The 21,655-nt window shown below is 43.5% G+C and overlaps 2 protein-coding genes across 2 annotated transcripts in view; one reads left to right on the top strand and one right to left on the bottom strand.

Moving 5' to 3' along the window:
- The window catches only part of LOC110537966 (thyroid hormone receptor alpha), a 116,743-nt gene extending 110,639 nt beyond the window's left edge, over nucleotides 1-6,104 (top strand). Inside the window, exon 10 of the mRNA XM_021624454.2 lies at nucleotides 6-6,104. Within this exon, the coding sequence (XP_021480129.1) occupies nucleotides 6-256 (251 nt within the window). The 3' untranslated portion in view covers nucleotides 257-6,104. The remainder of the gene's footprint in view (nucleotides 1-5) is intronic.
- An 11,032-nt stretch (nucleotides 6,105-17,136) lies between these two features.
- prl (prolactin) lies at nucleotides 17,137-21,164 on the bottom strand (the record flags this gene model as incomplete). Its single annotated transcript, NM_001124733.1, is given in 5 exon segments — nucleotides 17,137-17,795; nucleotides 17,950-18,132; nucleotides 19,010-19,117; nucleotides 20,902-21,014; nucleotides 21,109-21,164. Coding segments are annotated over 5 exon segments (633 nt in total). The 3' UTR covers nucleotides 17,137-17,606.
- Between the last annotated feature and the right edge of the window lie 491 nt (nucleotides 21,165-21,655).

Here is a 21,655-nt window from a genome sequence, read left to right as displayed (position 1 = left end):
CTCAGATCGCTCGGGCCTGACGTCAGTAGATAAGATCGAGAAGTGCCAGGAGACGTACCTGCTTGCCTTCGAGCACTACATCAACCACCGCAAGCACAACATTCCCCACTTCTGGCCCAAGTTGCTGATGAAGGTAACGGACCTGAGGATGATCGGGGCGTGCCACGCCAGCCGCTTCCTCCACATGAAGGTGGAGTGTCCCAACGAACTCTTCCCTCCGCTCTTCCTGGAGGTCTTCGAGGACCAGGAAGTATGAACTGACTTCTGACCTGGAAGAGATGGAAGAGAGAGGGGGGAATTATTAGGGGAAAAGAAAAAGGGTAAAGAAATTGGTCGCTTTCTTTGTTTTTTGTGAAACACAATATCACCACCACCAGCAACACGGATAGTCACCAAGAAAAAAGTCTCAGAAAACCAAAGGCTTTCTTTTGCGTAGCCAGCCGTTTTGATGATTCGTTTCTGGCCGCTCTTGTGGCTGCTGGGCCCCACTTTGAATTGGGATGTGGGGCCCCCCTCCTAAAGTGTGGTTCTCTGACTGCGCTGTGCGTCTATCTAACAGAGAGGCTAGCAGCCCTGAGCGGTGTTCTGCTCCTGTGTTGTTATACACCAGGTGCACATGTATGCAAACCCAAACCCCTGAGGTCTGGTTGGGGTAGCGGTACTGGTGGAGCTCTGTGTTAGTGGAAGGCAATTGCTCTGAGAGGCAGACAAACATATACATGCGTACATTCACAGACAATTACTTTACAAAATCAAACCTCACACCTAAAGCCACTGATGTACATCTACATTCACCTAACACACACACACACACACACTGCTATAGACACACATATTCATACATGGGACTGACGTAGCTTTTCAGAGCCGCCCGTCACTCGAGCAGGGCAGATAGCTGCTGTATTTTGTCCCACAATCGAGCTTCCATCAGAGCCTCCACCCTCCAACCTGCTCCCCTCTTCGGCCTCCTCACCGTCCTCCACTGGGACAGTCACCAAGTGTTCCCCCACACTTCTCCCTTTTGAACTCTTCACCTTCCACCCCCTGATGTGCAGCCCAAACTCCTCCTAACCAAGGCGTGTACTTGTGAACCTACCTCCCTGTACCTTACATACCTCCCTTACACAGAGTGACACATAAACCTCCCTTTATGACAATGGATACAAACAATATCCAATTTGTTGTGCAAAGGTGCAAGTGTACCGTCATGTATATACACAACCCTTTACCCTCATACATACAAGTACTGTATACCTTACTGCATGTATACAGTACACCGGTCTACCTGCATGCACATATACCTCTGTACCTGCATTATATACCCACTGGTTTACCTCCATGTACTTCTCATCCTATACATACCTGTCTACCTGAATACAGCCATACCTCTTTAACCATATATATATATATACATACAGTAAGCATAACCTTCTGCCTGTGTATATGGGTACCTCTCATCTATACATACCTCTCTCTGTGTGTACACACAAAACAATAGTTTGCTGTTCTTTTACCTCGTATGACAGTTGAGGTGAGTTGATCCTCACCTAGGTTGTCATTCCACCTGTCCCAAACCTTCACCTGTCCCAAACCTCCACTACATCTCCTGTTTGGACTGCACTGCACTTCCTGGTTGCAGACTGTGTGTGTCTCCTATGTTGCCCTGCCCATCACACAGGACTCCCGCCCCCTCTGATGTGGGATTGGTTGAGAGACGGGGAGAGGTGTCACTTACCTCGCCGGTGGTTACACCACAGGCCCCACCTCCAAACTGACAGATTCTACCTCGCCTCTCATGTCAGTGTAGATGCCCCTCTGAGTGCAAAACACATATACTTCCACAGTTGCCAATATGGACCTTTTTGGTCCCCCTACTACCCTGTTCAGTAAGACCCCATGAAATGGGAGAAAGCTGCAGATCAACATGCATAGCAGTCTTTATCTTTTACACTTTTCTTTTTGAAGTATTTTTACCACACAAGACCAAGTCTCATAATGGATTCCCCCATCTATCTATGTTCAAGACAAACAACAAACCCACTGGCGGGAATAAAGATTCTGTGTCTGACAAACTCAAAGGAAACTTTCTTTCTTAGGAAAAGACAGACTGTACACCTTGGAAGCCAACTGAACTTGATGGATGGGCCAAAGCATTGTTATTGTAGACGTTGTTATTGTGGTAAACAAACATACTCTAATCTCTAACTCAATTCAGTAGTATTCACCTGTGGATGGATACCCTGGTTCTCAATGTGGCAGGTCCAGAGACGAGACAAGAATGAGAGGCCCAGCCAATGCAACCTGCCACATAATGTACTTTTTACAGCACCGTTCACAGTAGCAACCCTCTTTCTCCTAAAGTATGGAAAAAGGATTGCCCCAGAGAGCCACAAAGCCTTTGAGATGATTCTCTGACTGTCCTCTCCACACATCCAATCCTACACCCAGCCAGCTCTGCGCTTTCTCTACATGTCCCCCTCCACTCCTTCAAAGCCATTGACAGTTGTTTGTTTTGCACTAAAGGGATGTCTCCCCCTGTATTTTCCCTATATATGCGCCGTGTTGCGATACAATCCAGATCACCATCGCTCCTAATACAATACCTCCCCTCTCCTTACCCTAATCCCTAGCTTCAGCCCGGTGCCTAACATTCTGTCACAACACACACACACACACACACACACTCTCAGTATTACCACAAGGGGATTTAAAGGAACCTAGAAGCTGTTAACTGTATGGAAAATAGGACGTCATTCAAACACGTGCACGCGATTGAAAAAGATGCCGATCTCAATGTGACTTTCCTACTTAAATAAAACAATATGCAGCATAATGATAATCAACTCTTTGTCACTGTGAACGAGCCAGGCTTTGACCAGACGGTTGGTTTGGATCAGGTGTAGAAGAGGGTTGGCTTTTTAGCTGTGAACGACATGGAAATGTTCCCCAGAGGGGTCGTGATTAACAACATGTCGAAGAAGGGAGCTTTCCCACATTGTCAGTAGTCTAGGGACCACTGGCTATCTCACACAGAATCAGACTCACCAGCATCGAAGAGCACACTGCCTTCAGACACCATCAATCGCACCAGCACAGCAGATCGATCCTCAGGCTCTCGCTAGCCATCCTCGTGTCAGGACAGTGTGGATACAATCAACCGACAAATGTTAGCTTAGGTATGTCCTTCCACGCTACCCCCACACCTCCCATTATCCACACTGTTCCTATTGCACCACCTTAACTAACCACACTACTAAACCAGGGATATCATGTACATTCTGGAACTCAACACATCTCTACCCTGACACCCATTCACCTCTTTTAAATGGAGAATCTCCATCGAACATGCTTCTTAGTCCAGGACTAGACTTAATCTGGGTCCAGGAAACTAGCCCCAATCTCCCTCTCCCCGTTATGCCAATCTCATGCTTTGCCCTCACTTGCTTTAACCTCCCCATAACCCCTTCCTCCCCACAACATGGTTGTCTCGCTCCCCTCTGAACATCCAATCGAACCCCAACCAAAAGTAGCACTTTGAGAACTTGGAGAGGAACGGAAAGCCCAGGTACATGGATGATATGTCGTTGTGAGGATTGTAAAAAAAATGTTTAAAAAAAAGACTAAATGAAATGGAGAAGTCCCAGACTGAAAATGTTGTGCACTAATAAGTGTCGTTCTGCATATTTGTGATGTCATACTTCTGGGTTGAAATACTGTTTGTCTGTCAGATTGGTCTCAATAAAGATTTTTTTTTTGTTTAGAAAGAGACTCAGAACTGAAAGCCCAGAAACGGAGTGAAAGAAAAGACAACTTGGATATTTGTTTTTTTTGTTTTTTAAAATAATTATTGTTTGTTGTTTAGCATTTGATTTAATTTCTAAGTTAATGTCTGTGTTGTTGGCGCTTGACTGATATGATGCTTTACTGTGTAAAACAAACAGCTGTAGACACTTTCTGAACGTCTGTGCAGTGTCGGGCTGCGTCCCAAATGACCCCCTATTTCTGACGCAGACTAGGTCTTCGTGAAACTTCACTTTGATCTCAGCTGGTTTGTACTGTTCGCCCCAGGTGGAAGACGCCCCTAAAACACTGATCTGTGTTCTGCTTATATATAAGGACCTTTAGTTGAGAGCTTGGGGGAAACGTCACCCATGAATTTGCCCGTCTGTCTGTCTTAATGTAAACAGGAATATTATGTTTTTTTAAAGAAAAAAAATCAAAAAATTACAAAACAGAAACCATTTTTTTTTTTTTTTTTGATTTAAACAACTGTTTATACCTCAGACAATGAAGTTGGAAACGGAATGAAAAGGAGTTGTGGTTCACATGCATGGATAGCCAGCCGCCGCATCGTACGCTCACATCGTTTGTGTGAAGCTTCTTGACAGTGTCGTTTTATGTACAGTTCCTATCTTAAATTCAAGCGGTATTTTAGGCGTTTGATAATCGCTCTGACATCATGCAGTTTCTCACAACCACTTAATCCAATAGGCTCAGATAGACTCACAGGATCAGGAGATGTTTAGGTGAGGTTCCCTCTGCATAGTGTGTATTGGGATGTTATGTCCTGGCTCAGTATTAAATGTAGCTCAACAAGATCTATGTCTATAACTCTTGTTTATGTCCCTCAAAACTGCCTAACCAAGCCTGGTCCCAGATCAGGCTGTCTTGTAAACTCCTATGGTCATTATCACAGTTGGCAAGATGGAACAAACCGGTCTGGAGGCAGGCTATGTCAGTACCTCTAACGCTAGACAAATCATATAGACATTGCTGCTCTGCAGAATGCGATAGTGGCTCTTGCGCTCAGACACTCACCAATCAATTGTTTTTGGTTTCATAGGTTATGACAACAACAAAAAACATACATCGAGAGATGGTGGCATCCCAGAGCTCTTTATTTGTGTTGTTAAAAAGTTACTTACTTACGTCAAAAGTTGTTAATGTCCAGTTTCTTACTTGGGTACGTTTCCCTTCCTCAACCTGCTCTTGAGCCAATTATTTTTCTGAAATCGGCCATTTAACTATGTGCTTGCTCTTCTCTCAGCTTACCTTCATGAACACTAATCTGAAAGGACCAGATAAGTGAAAGCAGTCTGGTAACTCATCCATTTCCTGTCCATTTCCAATGGTAACCATTAGTCAAGTAGGGTATATAGAATGGGAGGTTGTGGGTTAGCTGGGAGCGAACACTGTATAGGCAGAGGGAGCAGTCCATGAACTACTCCTGTGTTTCTCAATCCTGGTCTTTGGGTTGGCAAGGCAAGGGTATTGCCCCTATTATTGCTGACAAGTGAATGACCCTCTTGAGTTTTTTCAGTTGAACAGTTATCTGCTCTTCCCACCAGTTGAATGGTGTACTGTAGAGCATGTCTGATTTGGAGATGGGATGGGGAGGTTTCTATACTCAACTCAAGGACCAGGATTGGGGAAACCATTTGTATGCAGCATATTGGTTCTGATTAAAAATGAAAAACGTCTGCAATTTCCAATGAGACAAACTGTGTAGATGTGTTAACAAATTCACTCAGGTCTGACTCAATGTTATGTAGAGGGGTGAACGGAGGCTACAGAATGTTGTGTTTGTGGGATGTGGTTGTGACCACTTGTTACATTGCTCCTAGACATAAATGTGATTTCACTGTTTTTTATATACCCCCCCCCCCCCCCCCCCCCCCCCCCCCCAGCACATTGTATTCAAACATGCCATATGTCGCGCCAAAAGGTGACAAATAGTCTAAGTATTAGCGAGGATGCCTGAAATTCCCCAGGTAGATCCAAAATGGAAGTCCATTCTGAATGTCACTTTGGATACCGTAGAAGGCATGACTGAAATATGGTGACAGGGGCATTTGGAAGGTCCCATCAGCAAAGGTATCACGTTTAGACACACCAGGCGATCTAAAGTATAGGCCAATCTATTTTCAGAGAATTTATCCTAGTAAAAGACAAGTAAAATAAGACAATTTGGAGCCTGCACTCAAACCCGTGCACACTTTCACATGCAGTCATTGTGGAGTGGAAAGCAGCAGGAGGTGGTTGAACTCAGGTATATAAGAAAACAATGACCTTTTCACTTTAATAAATGATTATTTAGACTCAAACCATTGTTCCTTCACGCGTCTTTGACTGTCTGTGTTTGTGCCTTGTCTTGGGCAGATGAGAGGTAAGTGGGTGTGTCTATGACAGTGTTGAATGCGGATCAATCTAGTGTCGCGATTGGCTCAAGCTGGGGTAAACACAACTTTTATACTCTTGTCATATTGACGCAGTAAGCTCTGTCTCAATGCAGTGTCAGATCTCCAAACCCTGGTCCATGAATGTCCAATTTCAATGGTTAAATATGCATTCAATCTGAATGTTTAAGTTAGGAATTGGTCTGCCTGTGCTAATTGAATAGCCTGCGTACATAAATCATAGTCTTGTGATTTCAGTCTACTGACAGGGTGATGAAAAAGAGGAAACCCGCACACTGCTCTTCCTGGTATCACTGCTCTTTATTAAGCTTTACTTATCGGCCTCGAGGCCTTTGTCACCTCTGACGAAGGTCGATACGTAAAGCTTAATAAATAAAGAGCAGTGTGCGGGCTATTTATTTATTCCCTCTCTCATCTTATTCAATTGTTACCATGCACCTCCAACAAAGATAGCTCAGATGTGCGAGTGCCTTTTTGAATTTGGAATCTACTGACCGGGAACAAAGGATTTTGTTTTCACCTAAGTGATCATGAAAGGCCGGGGGTTTGGGATCAGGAAATCTGCTTCATTTGACATGCTATTAGTGTAATTTATTTAGGCAGTGTGGAGTCCCATTTTGAGAACAAGGTGTCTTTTCCAAGGCAGCCCTGCATGACAAGCAATTACACAATCAAGGCAGCATAGGAAATACACAAAGAAAATACACAATCAAAATATAAAAATTTAAAAAATCATAATTCAGAGGCACAAACTCCCCAATGATGACGTTAGTGAAGCCTGGGCTTCTGGGAATAGCTTCCACTCACGGTTAATGGCAGATGCGCTCCGCTGGTCTCTCAATATTGGGAGCCTATTGGTTTTGGTAGCCTAACTACAGATCGATTTTAGAGTCTTCTCTTTTCAGCCATAACCATTTGATTTCAAAACTGTTCTGAAATATAAGGCCAATGTGGCGCTGCGGCTGTCAGGAAACAGCAGCTAAAAATCAGCGGTTTGATATTAAGCACACTGCTACGCTTGTGATTAAAGCAATTCACAGCTATTAAATTTTTTTTTTTTAAGATATTGATCCTCTGTGGCTACATTATCCTCTCTGGTGTAGTATTTTGAATAATTGTATTTATTTAGGCCTATGTACAAACAGGACTATTTGTTTCATTTTGGTTAGTTGAATAATTATTTGATTTTGGAAATGTACCAGTTGATGCTGCAGCACGTTCAGCATTCCTACGTCCCACGGCTATGGTCATGTTCCTAACGAAGGCACAAAACGGGAGATGCTGTTTCAAAAATCGAGGTAGCCTAATATAATTACTTTTCTAATTAGTTCTCATTTTGGTTTTCCCTTAGAGAAAGGTTTTGATAGTGAATGTGACCGTAGGTTGTCGGGTTATAGATTCAGTACCCCTCAGTGTGTTTAACTTAAGCTTTTTTTCAAGCTTTATTCCAAGAGTTTTAGAAATGACAATGTGATACAGAGGCAGAGAAGGGAGGAAGTTGGAAGGGACGACTCGGGGGTTGAACCCAGGTCTCCGGCGTGCGTTGAGTGTTACTGCTACACCATATCCGCCACCTAACTGGGCTTTGATACGTGCAAGATGGCCGACAAAATCATAACGTTTGGACAGATGATCTCTTCCTATGGTATCATTGCTTGAGACGAGCATTTGTTATAACTATGCAAGTTGATGCACTTTAGTGGTTTTTCATCTTTTTCTCCCCCTCCATTTTGATGGCCGCTTGTTGACACTTTTTCTCTTATAAAACCGCAATTTTAGCTCAAGTGAAAGCACTGGGTGCTTCTGTAAACTGGTCTTCTCTGTATGCCGGTCGCAAGACCGGCCGTTGCTTATTTTCTTGTGTCCTCATGCGGTAATCAGGGTTTCACAGCCTAGGTCCTACAAGTATTACAGTTATTTAAACGTTACTGTTGTTAACCCATGTGGCTATAATGTGCCAAGGTTCTTAGTCAAAATAAAAATTCAGGGGTTGTCGTCAGAGACTAAAATGTTAAAAAAATAATAATAATAATTAAGTATCAAATTGGATTGTACAAGCAGTGTACTACTACGACACAAACACACAAGACAATTCAGTTAATGTGATTGCTGTTACCAGCTGCTCAAGCCAGTATTCTGTTCACGTTGCATATGTTCTATTGATGGAGGGTGTTATCTTATGTCCGATATGTGTTGGGCTGACTGGTCCAAACAATCAACCAGCACAGTTGTAAATAAAATTAGGTTTTGTTTTAAAATTATATATTTGTATGGTAGTTGGGGCTAGTCTATTCGCAATATATTTATCTAATAAAGAGTATGTATTTATCTGTCTTGATACAGGTTCTGTTTTGAACTTGAACCTGAGTAAGTACAGCCCTGTGAACTCGGTGGGAGTTTGCTTTAGATTTGTTGTGGAGGAGATGATGTCATAAAGGCAGTCTTCCTCTCCACCAATCACCAGCCTGTCTTTCCCACCTCGCTCCCTGCCCTTGTTCACTGTGCAAACAGAGCTGCTCTCTCGGCTCCTCACCACGTCAGACAGATTGCAAACATCTGAGTTCACAGAGTAATGCAAACACACACACACACACAGGCTGACAGCCTCACTCAGACATCCATTACAGATTTTTCTGCTCAGGAGAGGAGAGTGCTTGCAGCACCACAAGGGCACAAAAATAGCGCACACACACTTTCGCTCTCACATATACACACACACATCAAATTGCATTACATTAAAAAAGGACACTACTTAGTGCTCAAACACACACTTAGAAACCTTGCAGGTACTGTATGAGACTGTAGTTAAAATGAAACCAGTGTTTGAGTAAAGTGAAGTGTCCATGGCATCAGTACAGTGTTTGCGCACGTGCCTGGGCACAGGTTAATTCAAGCACGAGTTCCTTCACTCTGCAAATCTAAATAGCCTGCCGTTCACGCCTCATACAACAATACCGCCCAACCCCCTCTACACACACACACATGCAAAACGGTGTTACATAAGCAGTAGCGGTGCATGGGTAGAATCACTGGGGAAGCCGAGGCCATATGTGTTGTGATAATTGTGGTGTTTGCTCTACAACATGTTAATTCATATGCCTTGTCACCGTGATATATACTGTAGGCCTAAAGGCCGAGACGATAAGAAGACACAGTGGCAGAAATAATTCAACCACAACCTTTTGTTTTATCACAAAGCCAGATGGCAAACTGTCTAGTGAAGTCTACTAAGCATATTGCAGGTACAGTAACAGACCTACAGCAAGGTCAAGCAAGTTAATGTTTCCAACATTTTCAGACCCGAGTTTTATTGAACCTTTATTTAACTAGGGAAGTCGGTTAAGAACAAATTCTCACTTACAATGACGGCCAACCAAAAGGCGAACGGCCTCCTACGGGGATGGTGGCTGGGATTAGAAATAAAAATCAATTAAAAAAAAACATAGGACAAAACACGCATCATGACAAGAGAGACAACACAACACTACATAGACCTAAGACGACAACATAGCATGGTTGCAACACATGACAACAACATGGCAGCAGCACAACATGGAGCAGCACAACTCAGGGTACACACATTTGCTGGGCACGGACAACAGCAAAAGGGCAAGAAGGTAGAGACAACAATACATCACGCAAAGCAGCCTCAACTGTCAGTAAGAGTGATCGAGTCTTTGAATGAAGAGATGGAGATAAAACTGTCCAGTTTGAGGTTTTTTTGCAGCTCGTTCCAGTCGCTCGTTCCAGTCGCTAACTGCAGCAAATTGAAAAGAATCAGGGATGTGTGCGCTTTGGGGACCATTAACAGAATGTGACTGTCAGAACTGGTGTCATATGTGGAGGATGAGGGCTGCAGTAGATATCTCAGATAGGGAGGAGTGAGGCCTAAGAGGGTTTTATAAATGAGCAACAAGACCAGTGGGTCTTGCGATGGGTATACAGAGATTACCAGTTTACAGAGGAGCATAGAGTGCAGTGATGTGTCCTATAAGGAACATTGGTGGCAAATCTGATGGCCGAATGGTAAAGAACATCTAGCCGCTCGAGAGCACCCTTACCTGCTGATCTATAAATTACGTCTCCATAATCTAGCATGGGTAGGATGGTAATCTGAGTCAAGGTTAATTTGGCAGCTGGGGTGAAAGAGGAGCAATTAAGATAGAGGAAACCAAGTCTAGATGTAATTTTGTGCTGAGAGAAGGCCATCTAGCCATACTTCCAAGTACTTGTATGAGGTGACTACCTCAAGCTCTAAACCCTCAGAGGTAGTAATCACACCGGTGGGGAGAGGGGCATTCTTCTTACCAAACCACATGACCTTTGTTTTGTAGGTGTTCAGAGCAAGTTTAAGTGCAGAGAAAGCTTGTTGGACACTAAAAAGTTAGTTTTAGAGCGTTTTAAGACAAAATCCAGGGAGGGGCCAGTTGTGTAGAAGATTATCATCTGCATATAAATGGATGAGAGCTTCCTACTGCCTGAGCTATGTTGATGTAACAAACAAGAAATCACGTTTTCAAACAGTTATTTACATTTTCCAACGGGGTGATACATTTGGGTGATTTTTTTTTCTTTTCTTTCTCGCCTGTGTAGCCTCGTTTCACTGCCTAAAATAATCTAGTGTTCAGTGAAATAACACAATGTCAAAAACAGGTAGCCTAGTCAAATAATTAACATCAATCACATTAACCGTTACTCTCTCGCGGGAATTTCACTAACGGTCCTTATGTAGCCAGCAGCTACATTCCGTTTGCTCGAAAAGGGATAAATGGTTCAAAAAAGGCTTGTGTCCATAGAGACACATACCAGCTCTACTGGTAGGTAGTACTGCTACTACCAGCAGTACTACACCTGCACCTGATGACAACACAAGCTGTTCTGCTTCCACAAGCACATCCAATGCTAGCATCAGTAATTCTACATTTGTTGTTAGCCCAGCTAGCATGGACACTGACGGATGTGAATCTGATGCAGCCGAAGAGCTACTGCCCCCTTACCCGGGAAAGCACCTAACAACAGACAGGGACATTGGACCATCGGAGAGGCACAAATATGATGAGAATTACATTGATTTGGGGTTCACTTATATTGGGAGTAGTGCCTTTCCTCAGCCATAGTGTGTGATATGTGCAAAAGTACTATCTCACAACTCGATGAAATGCCTTCGCAGGCATTTAGAAACAAAACATGCCCATTTGAAAAATAAGCCACAGGAATTTTTGGAGCGGGAATGAATTACTTTTGAGTAGTAAGACGCTTATAAAAGCAACAGATAACATTAAGAAGGGGCTAGAAGCATCTTATATGGTGAGCTACCAAGTGGCTAGGACAGGCAAGCCCCATACTATTGTGGAGGACTTAATTCTTCCTGCTGCCGTGGATATGGCTGGAACAATGCTGGGGGAAAAGGTCAAAAACAGGATACAGACAATGCCTTCATCACTGTTTCATGACACATCAGTGACATGGCAGGAGATGTTTTGAAACAATTACTGCTTCAAATACAAGCCAGTGAATTCTATGCGTTACAGCTGGATGAGTCATCAGACGTGGCGGGCCTGGCACAGCTCCTGGTATATGTCCGGTACGTTTATGGGGGGCCAATTAAGGAAGACATCCTCTTCTGGAAACCAGGACAACAGGAGAGGATATTTTTAAAGTACTAGACAGCTTTGTGACATCAAATGGACTTTGGTGGTCAAGATGTGTTTATCTGTACTGATGGCGTAAAAGCCATGACAGGGAGACATAGTGGAGTGGTACTGTAATGCGTGTGCAAGCAGTTGTTTCTTGATGCCACTTGGGTTCACTGCAGCATCCACCGAGAGGCTCTTCCTGCCAAGGGAATGCCTGACGGCTTGAAAGTTGTTTTGGACACTACAGTGAAAATGGTTAACGTTGTTGAAGCAAGGCCCCTGAACTCTTGTGTATTTTCTGCGCTATGCAGAAATGATATGGGCAGTGACCATGTAACGCTTTTACAACATACCAAAGTGTGCTGGTTATCAAGGGGCAAAGTATTGACATGTTTTGAATTGAAAGATGAGCTAAAAGTTCTCTCTACTGACCATTTTCACTTGTCTGACTGCTTGCATGATGACGAGTTTCTCACACGACTGGCCTATCTGGGTGATGTTTTTTCTTGCCTGAATGATCTGAATCTAGGATTACAGGGACTCTCCGCAACTATATTCAATGTGCGGAACAAAATTAAGGTTATGATTAAGAAGTTGGAGCTCTTCTCTGTCTGCATAACAAGGACAACACACGGGTCTTTCCATCATTGAATTATTTTTTGGTGTGCAAATGAACTCAAGCTTACGGACAATGTCAAATGTGATAAAGCGATTCACCTGAGTGAGTTGGGTGCACAATTACACTGGTACTTTCCCGAAACGGATGAGACGAACAACTGGATTCGTTATCCCTTTCATGCCCTGTCTCCAGTCCACTTAGCGATATCTGAACAAAGAGAGCCTCACCAAAATTGCAACAAGCGGTTCTGTGAAAATTGAATGTAATCAGAAGCCACCGCCAGATTTCTGGATTGGGCGGGATACTCAGAGTATCCTGCCTTGGCACCTCAATCTGTTAAGACACTGATGCCCTTTGCAACCACAGACCTATGTGAGAGTGGATTCTCAACCCTCACTAGCATGAAAACTAAATACGGGCACAGACAGTGTGTGGAAAATGATTTAAGACTGAGACTCTCTCCAATGCAAACCAACTTTGCAGAGTTACAGTTGAAGTCGGAAGTTTACATACACCTTAGCCAAATACATTTAAACTCAGTTTTTCACAGTTCGTGACATTTAGTAAAGAAATTTAGTAAAGAAATTCCTGTCTTAGGTCAGTTAGGATCACCACTTTATTTTCAGAATGTGAAATGTCAGAATAATAGTAGAGAATTATTTATTTCATTCCCAGTGGGTCAGATTAGATTAGTATTTGCCTTTAAATTGTTTAACTTGGGTGAAATGTTTTGACCCAATAAGTTGGGTGAATTTTGGCCCATTCCTTCTGACAGAGCTGGTCAGGTTTGTAGGCCTCCTTGCTCACACATGCTTTTTCAGTTTTACCCACAAATTTTCAGTTGAAAGTCATCCGTCCTCCGATACACAACCCAACCAAGCCGCACTGCTTCTTAACACAGCGCGCATCCAACCCAGAAGCCAGCCGCACCAATGTGTCGGAGGAAACACTGTGCACCTGGCAACCTTGGTTAGCGCGCACTGCGCCCGGCCCGCCACAGGAGTCGCTGGTGCTAGATGAGACAAGGACATCCCTACCGGCCAATCCCTCCCTAACCCGGACGACGCTAGGCCAATTGTGCGTCGCCCCACAGACCTCCCGGTCGCGGCCGGTTACGACAGAGCCTGGGCGCGAACCCAGAGTCTGAGCACAGACCCCTGAGGGGCCCCTGTGTTGAGGATCAGCGTGGCGGGTGTGTTGTTACCTACCACTACTCTGAGACGCTTGCTGAATACAGGTCCAGTTACCCTCATCCTATCCCATTCCTAACGGTATGCAGGCATTACATGAGTATCAGCAGAGCCAGCCCCAGTTGATACAGACGGAGAACACCAAATGTTGTCCAGCCTGATATTCTGCTGCTCTCATAAAGGTATAGTGGACTCCATACCATGCTGGTCAATAACAGAACCTCTCCACAACTGTTTAAGTATTGTCAGTATACCTGGTATTCACTGAAGAATTACAATTTGAAAAAATAACAACCAAACTAAATAAGAAATACTATCTGTAATTTCTGGTTTCTTCTTTCAAACAAAACAGGCAATTAAACAAAAACAGCTAAATAACAGTTTGACTATGTTCAGTTGGCGCAAACTATTAAACCTGAGATATAATATGCAGCTGCTCTTTTGTCATCTTACCACAGCGCCCTCACCAGGACAAACTGATGAATGTCCCAAATGACTTAATTTACTTACTGCCCTCTGCTCGTCTCCTCCCCTTCATCTGCAATGTTTGAAAAATACGGGTGACGACAATATGATGGAAGCTCATCTTTAGGCTTGTCCCAAATGGCGCCCTATTCCGTTGACCAGAGCCCTATGGCGCTGTATCGTGAAAAGAGAGAACAACGACAGGACCTTGTTTGGGACAAAGTGCACGGACCAGTGTTTGTCAGTAAAAATTGCGCTTCTGTGCTCACAAGAACCGATATGTACACAGCACTTACTTTGCATAAAGATTCAGTAATGGAGAAAAACACGTCAATCACGTGCAGATACAAAAACAAATGCATTTCTGTTTATCTTCAATCATATTTCATAGCCTACATACAATAAGACATCAAAATTGTACATTTTAATATACAGTTCATAGGTTAACTACATAAGTCTCTAACTAAGAAGTAACCAAATATCTGGTAGTGTTTACCATTCTTGCAGTGTTTACATCGTAGAACATAAAAAAACGGTGAATACAGTGAATTGGCTAGATCATTCATTTGGTGTTTCACATGATCTGTGTTACTGGCAATGGGAAGCTCACATATGATAGTCCTCCCACTCCCATCTGTTCTGTCTGTCATACAAACAATTGGCCAGGGGTCTTAGTTTAGTCCTTGTGTGTGTGTGTGTGTGTGTGTGTGTGTGTGTGTGTGTGTGTGTGTGTGTGTGTGTGTGTAAGAATATAGCATGATCTCAGTAAGACTGTAGGCCTCACTATGTTAACCATCACACAGTTTCTCATAAATGTGTGCAAAAAAAAATACATGCTACAACAAAATGAGAACTATTTCTCTTTTAGACACTCGATGGAACAGGAGGAAAAGCAAACCTGACAACATAACCATTCAATGGTTCGCTAGAAATCACCTTGACGAGTAGATGGAAGCTACACAGCACAGAGGCTAGACAAGACTGGCAGTGTGACTGACTGAAGGAATTGGGTCAAGGTTGGATGGAGAGAGACTGAGGGGGAGTTGTAGGAATGGTAGCAGCATTGTTCCGGAGTGCGAGGATCCACTTGTATACAATGCCTGTCTGAATAGAAATCAAAGGACAAGTCATGCTTGAGCCAGCCTACAAAACAAGGATGGCAGACAGTGAATGTGTGTGTCTGTGTACATCTACAGGTACATACTTTTCAGATGTCCTGAATACCTACACACTTTCACGTGTCTGTTTATTTGTATATACTTGTAAGGTAAGGGTACAAGGGAAAGAAACCCCCTCCGGCCAAAACTGGAATTGGTTCTAGAACTTTCCTTCGGCCGCCAGCGTCTCATTGAGGCGACACAGCTGCCGCATGAAGCCGTTGTTAGGGTTGATCTCTCTCTTCAGTCGTACCATGGACTGGGCGGAGAGAACGTCCATCCTGTGGCGCAGCATCAGGTATGCGATGACCGGCTTCGGGGAGCGGCTGTAGCCCTCTCTGCAGTAGACATACACTTTACCTGAGGGACGGGGAGAGGGGCTAGAGGTCAGAGAGAACGGGACACAATATAGCATCAACTAATAGGATGCAATATTGCAACAAATAAGGATAAAATATTACATCACATACCGGGATAAAATGTTGCATCAAAATGTATTTAATTTATTTCTAAGTTGAGACAATTCTGCATTTTGAATTCAACTAAATTTCCAGTTTCTAAATGCACGCTGCCAAAAATCTATTAAAATAATTGATTCTTCTGAAGTCGACTCTGCAACCATCCCTAGAGTGATCGTGTTGAAACGGAGTCATCCCATTAGACCACAAAAGCCCTTCTTCATCATCTTCGCTCGATAATGTCATGTACTGTGATGCATTGTATTCTATTCCACTGATCTCATCCAGAGGCGGACGCCACAACAATACACTGTTACCTTACCCTTCCCATCTTTGTTTTATTTTAAAAGAAAGAGGTGGCTAGACACTATCGCTCAAAGTGTTTTGTTCCATCGGCCTGCACTTCACCAACTCGTGTGCAACAAAGTACCGTAGGTGTCATAACTGTCACGAACCTGGAGTGGTACTGTATACAGGCAGGTACAGTGCCTTCGGAAAGTATTCATACCCCTTGACTTATTTCACATTTTGTTGTGTTACATCCTGAATTAAAAATGGCTTAAATAGATTTGTTTCATGCCCTCAAATTACAGACAGGAAACCATTGAGTGTGAAAAACCCAGCAGCATTGCAGTTCTTGACACACAAACTGGTGTGCCTGGCATCTACTACCATAACCCGTTCAAAGCTACTTCAGTCTTTTGTCTTGCCCATTCACCCTCAATGGCACACACAATCCAAGTCTCAATTGTCTCAAGGCTTAAACATCCTCCTTTAACCCGTCTCCTCCCATTCATCTACACTGATTGAAGTGGGTTTAACAAGTGACCTCCAATAAGGGATTATGGATTCACCTGGTCAGGCTGTCATGGAAAGAGCAGGTTTTCTTAATGTTTTGTACAATCAGTGTGGATGCACTTAGGCTATGCTTCAGATAAGTGTTGCCAAGACCAAAGTTGATCAAATAGCCTTATACCCATCTATAAAGTTTAGAATGAACATTTCATTGACACATTGAACTCACGCAAATGAAACGCATGCGTTTCCAACATATCTCTCGGGGAAACACCTCGACGACACGGTGTATTGGCATGCTGTAGTAACCGTCACCGTTGGCACACAGATCATTGAGCTGCTGCACTGACACGTCATAGTCTGACATGTCAACTCGCGCTGGCACGGTAGGCTGCGCTCTGGTTTTGCTTCATCCTCTTGACTAGAGCAGAGCTGTCAAATATGGCGAGCAGGTGTCAGGTTACGGAGCGGCCAGGAGAGGAGTCAGCTTTTCACATCTCTCTCATCATACACCGACAGTAATAACAAGGACACACAGACGGGCCGCAGAAAGTTCGAACCCTGTTTCACGGTTTGAAGTGATCTACAGCTCTGGTTGGACTGCAAGTATTCATGTTTTATAATGCAATAAAGATTTTATTTGGTATTTAGTGAAACAGTACATTGTGTATAGTATAAGAGAAGTTATATAAGTGACTTGAGAAATCATATTCTAAAATGTTATCATGACGGTCATTGGTCAACTATCAGCCCTCTGTATCTACTAAGAATGACTTGGAGGGATCCTTTGTTATCTATATAAATCATTGAATATGATAAGTGCCAATATTAGGTTGCATATTTTTGATGAAATGCATTACCGAACATAAAACAACCTTAAGTTGTATGGTAAAATGTGGTTCAGATAACAGGTTGAATACAACGTATAGTCAATGAATAGTCCAAATGTGATGTAGATGGCAGCATTAGTCATTTCACAAAATCAAACTCAACAAACAATCCCCTGAATTCTCCTTCAAATGGCTACCCCATTTTCACTATCAGTTTGAAAATGGAACAATCCAGAACCAAAATGCCTGCCATTTTCTCCTAACATGCTTCTGGTCGCATTTTGGTGGCCCGGCATCGAAGGACCTTGAGGAAACTGTCGATTTTGTGGGAGTCCCTGCGGAAGCAGGACATGAGGAAGTGGAAGTTGATGAGGCGGGAGGTCTTGTCATTGCCGAGGTCTCCACCCTTGAAGGGGATTGAAGAAATGTACTGGGAGGAGGGTCCCATCTATAGAGAAAGATACATTTTCTTTTAAAGCAGAAGATAGTGCCACAAGTTTGTCACCTTGCACACAGTGTTCAATTGTTGAACTAAACCCACTAGTACATAAACAGTTTGGTATGCTTCACACAAAAACAGATACACAGCATGAGTCACCCACCTTGTTGACCATTATGTCCAGTCCATCTCCCAGGCTCTTGGAGTAGTCCTGCAGTTCCCTGATCTTACTGCTGATGTCGCCATTGGAGGGGTGTGGCAGAGTGGGCGCCTCTGAGGAGAGCAGCAGCAGGGGATCGTTCCAGGCCAGGAGGAGGGAGCGAGCCAGGGAGATCAGCTCATTCTCCTGACGAACACAGTCATGAAAGAAAGATAGATCCTGCACGCTGTAGAATGCTCATGCAGTTTTACTGAGTGCAACGCTCCAACACAAAAGGTCTTAATCAAGCTCGACGAAGGGGAGCATCATAAGAAGCGGACCAAGGTGCAGCGTGGTGAGCGTACATATTCCTCTTATTTATAGAAAATGTAGCCAAGGAAACGACCGTGACGCTTAAGATGGCTATAGTGCAACTAACAAAGTCAACTACCCACACTGAAAGGAGGGGGGAGGAGGGGGCTACCTAAGTATGATTCCCAATCAGAGACAACGATAGACTGCTGTCCCTGATTGAGAACCATACCCGGCCAACACATAGAAACACAAATCATAGAAATAAAGGACATAGAATGCCCACCCAAATCACATCTTGACCAAACCAAAAAGAGACATAAAAAAGGCTCTCTAAGGTCAGGGCATGACAGGGAGTAGGAGTAGGGACTAGGCATTGGGGGTTTAGTCAAGGAAGGCCTTGTGCAGGTTGTTAAATGCGCTGCTCTTTTAGAACGGAGTGAATACTAACATAGATACACCACAGGGAGGAGACAAATCTAGAGTGAGAGGAGAGGAAGGGTACATCTGAGTTAGGGGGCTTCCTCTCCTTGTCTCCTTTCCTTCATCTCCACGACTCCACTAATCTAAGACTGCTGGATGCATATTGCTCCCAGCTCTCCAATCCTCTCAGATCTGTGCCTAGGTGCTAGATGTTGTTGCTGGACAGGGCTGTAGATTTTATCAATGAAGTACTCAAGCAGGTAGATTGGGTAAAGAGAGAAGGGGGAGAGATTATAACTAAATAGAGAGGTGAAAGAGATGAGTGAGGAGAGCACAGAGCTCTACTGACCGATACTTTGAGTGCTTGCTCCTTGTCCTTGGGTGTCTGGAGTGAGGAGGTGTGACACATAGACGGGCGTGGCATCATCACTCGTCCCATTGGTGGGAAGTGAGAGTCCTGAGAGAGAGAGAGAGAACGGCACAAAAGTGGTCATAAAGTTAACTCAAGTTGAACATGCTCTGACACAATACTCTGAACATAATGTAACGCACGATATATACATCTTGAACACAAACAGACCAGGTATACACACAGATACACATGCGCACACAGATCCAAGTACACGTGCATGGTTGTCCATGGTTATTAACCTTCTCACAACTTTCTGGGAATGGTGCAGGATAGTTGTTTGGCTTTGGAACATTCTCAGCACATTTAATTATTTAATTATTATTGTTTTATTGTTATATCCTTCCTGTTTGGCCCTGTCCGGGGGTATCATCGGATGGGGCCACAGTGTCTCCTGACCCCTCCTGTCTCAGCCTCCAGTATTTATGCTGCAGTAGTTTATGTGTCGGGGGGCTAGGGTCAGTTTGTTATATCTGGAGTACTTCTCCTGTCTTATCCGGTGTCCTGTGTGAATTTAAGTATGCTCTCTCTAATTCTCTCTTTCTTTCTCTCTCTCGGAGGACCTGAGCCCTAGGACCATGCCTCAGGACTACCTGGCATGATGACTCCTTGCTGTCCCCAGTCCACCTGGCCGTGCTGCTGCTACAGTTTCAACTGTTCTGCCTGCGGCTATGGAATCCTGACCTGTTCACCGGACGTGCTACCTGTCCCAGACCTATTATTTGACCATGCTGGTAATTTGTGAACATTTGAACATCTTGGCCATGTTCTGTTATAATCTCCACCCGGCACAGACAGAAGAGGACTCATAGCCTGGTTCCTCTCTAGGTTTCTTCCAAGGTTTTGGCCTTTCTAGGGAGTTTTTCCTATCCAACGTGCTTCAACACCTGCATTGCTTGCTGTTTGGGGTTTTAGGCTGGGTTTCTGTACAGCACTTTGAGATATCAGCTGATGTACGAAGGGCTATATAAATAAATTTGATTTGAATTTTAAAAAACAATAATTTCTTGGTATTTCATTACTTTAACAGGACGTTTCCTAAAAGTTCAAACGTGGTTACATTTAATTTTCCTTTTTGAAATGTTCTATCATTCTTAAACTGGTTTGGCATTGAGAATATTCTCAAATAGTTCAGAGAATGTTCATTTCAGTTCTTCAGCATAACGTTTCCTACAGGTTTCCTCATGGGTCTATTTAAAATCATGTTCAGGTGGGTTTGCTGCGCGTACTAATTGTCCCCACCTGATCTTAATGAGTGCTTGTTTCCTTTAGAAATGGGTTCTGTTTGAATAGACTAAAATTAACAGCGTTGTATGCGTAAAAAAAAACATGGCATATTATCTCCATCCTGGTGGTGCAGTGGACAAATTCCACAGATAGAGGACGGATGATTATAGGTTTGAAACGTACTGCATGATGAATGCCAAAGGAAATGCATTTCCATGTGCCACATCTGGGATTGGAGCTAAAACAAAGTTTACCCAAAATAATCTGAAAGTGTTATTGAAATATTCAGTGAAAGTTTTAAGGAAGTTATTCAAAATCCTACAAATAACCTATCATTTTAGTTCTCAGAGCGTTAATAAAACCTCCCAGGAAAACTTTCAAGGAACCAGAGCAAAAATGTTCTCTGAACGTCCCTGCAACCTAAAGATGAATGTTCCCAGAAAAGGCAACATTTTCACCTCTGTTCTCAGAACATTTAAAAAGCGTTCAGTTTTACCGGTCAGGAAACGTATGACTTCGTTCCCACAACCAATGTGAAACCAAAATCATACGTTCCCACAACTTCCAAGGAACCAAATGTGCTAGCTGGGATGGTTGTTACTGACCAGGTCCTTGGTGAGGGAAGTGCTGAGTGAGTGAAGCTTGTCTGATCGCTGGGAAGCTCTCTCCATTAGGTCACTAAGGCCAATGGCATGACAGGACACAACTAGACACAGAACTAGAGGTGAGAGAGAAAGAGAGAGGTTTGGCTTTAGTCAATTTGCCTCCATCAAAAACTCACACACGGACTAAACACACACATTTCATCTCACCTGCTAAGTGGAGTTTGGTACCCTGGGATCGGCGAGCCATCTTTCCTTCTTTTCGGTTCTCTCCTTATCTTCTTGTCCTTCTTCTCCTGCTTTTTGGCTGTTGTTCCTTCTCGCCCCCCTTATATAATGCCCTTGTCTTCTTCATTTGTGAATGCATAAGTCTGGTGACTGTGCGTATTGTTCAGAACTAGTTCTCTCCTGATCACTAATGAGAAACATTGTTTTGGGGGGGGTCTGTCCCTTAGGCATGTACTCATCAATACCCATGGTATTTTTTTAAGGTGAGATAGTGAGGTGGATAAAAGCTTTTGGAAAAAAGAGAGGGGGGCTGGGGGGGTGGTTGAAGGGCAATTAGATTCCATTTAGTATGAGTTTTGAATGGAATCATTGACTCGTCCTACAAGGTGGGATCGTCTGTATTCGTGTAACTTGAATACACAGTACACAATGGAAGCTAAGTTACTAATTGTTTCTGTCAGAAATTCTGTACAGCCTCTTTAACTGTCATGTGTTATTCCCAGATTTGAGAGAGCACCACATCTGGTCT

The sequence above is a fragment of the Oncorhynchus mykiss genome, chromosome 12 (genome assembly GCF_013265735.2).
Source record: "Oncorhynchus mykiss isolate Arlee chromosome 12, USDA_OmykA_1.1, whole genome shotgun sequence".
Taxonomy (NCBI): Eukaryota; Metazoa; Chordata; class Actinopteri; order Salmoniformes; family Salmonidae; genus Oncorhynchus; species Oncorhynchus mykiss.
Note: the sequence above shows the minus strand (reverse complement) of the source record. Positions and strands in the feature narration are given on the sequence as shown.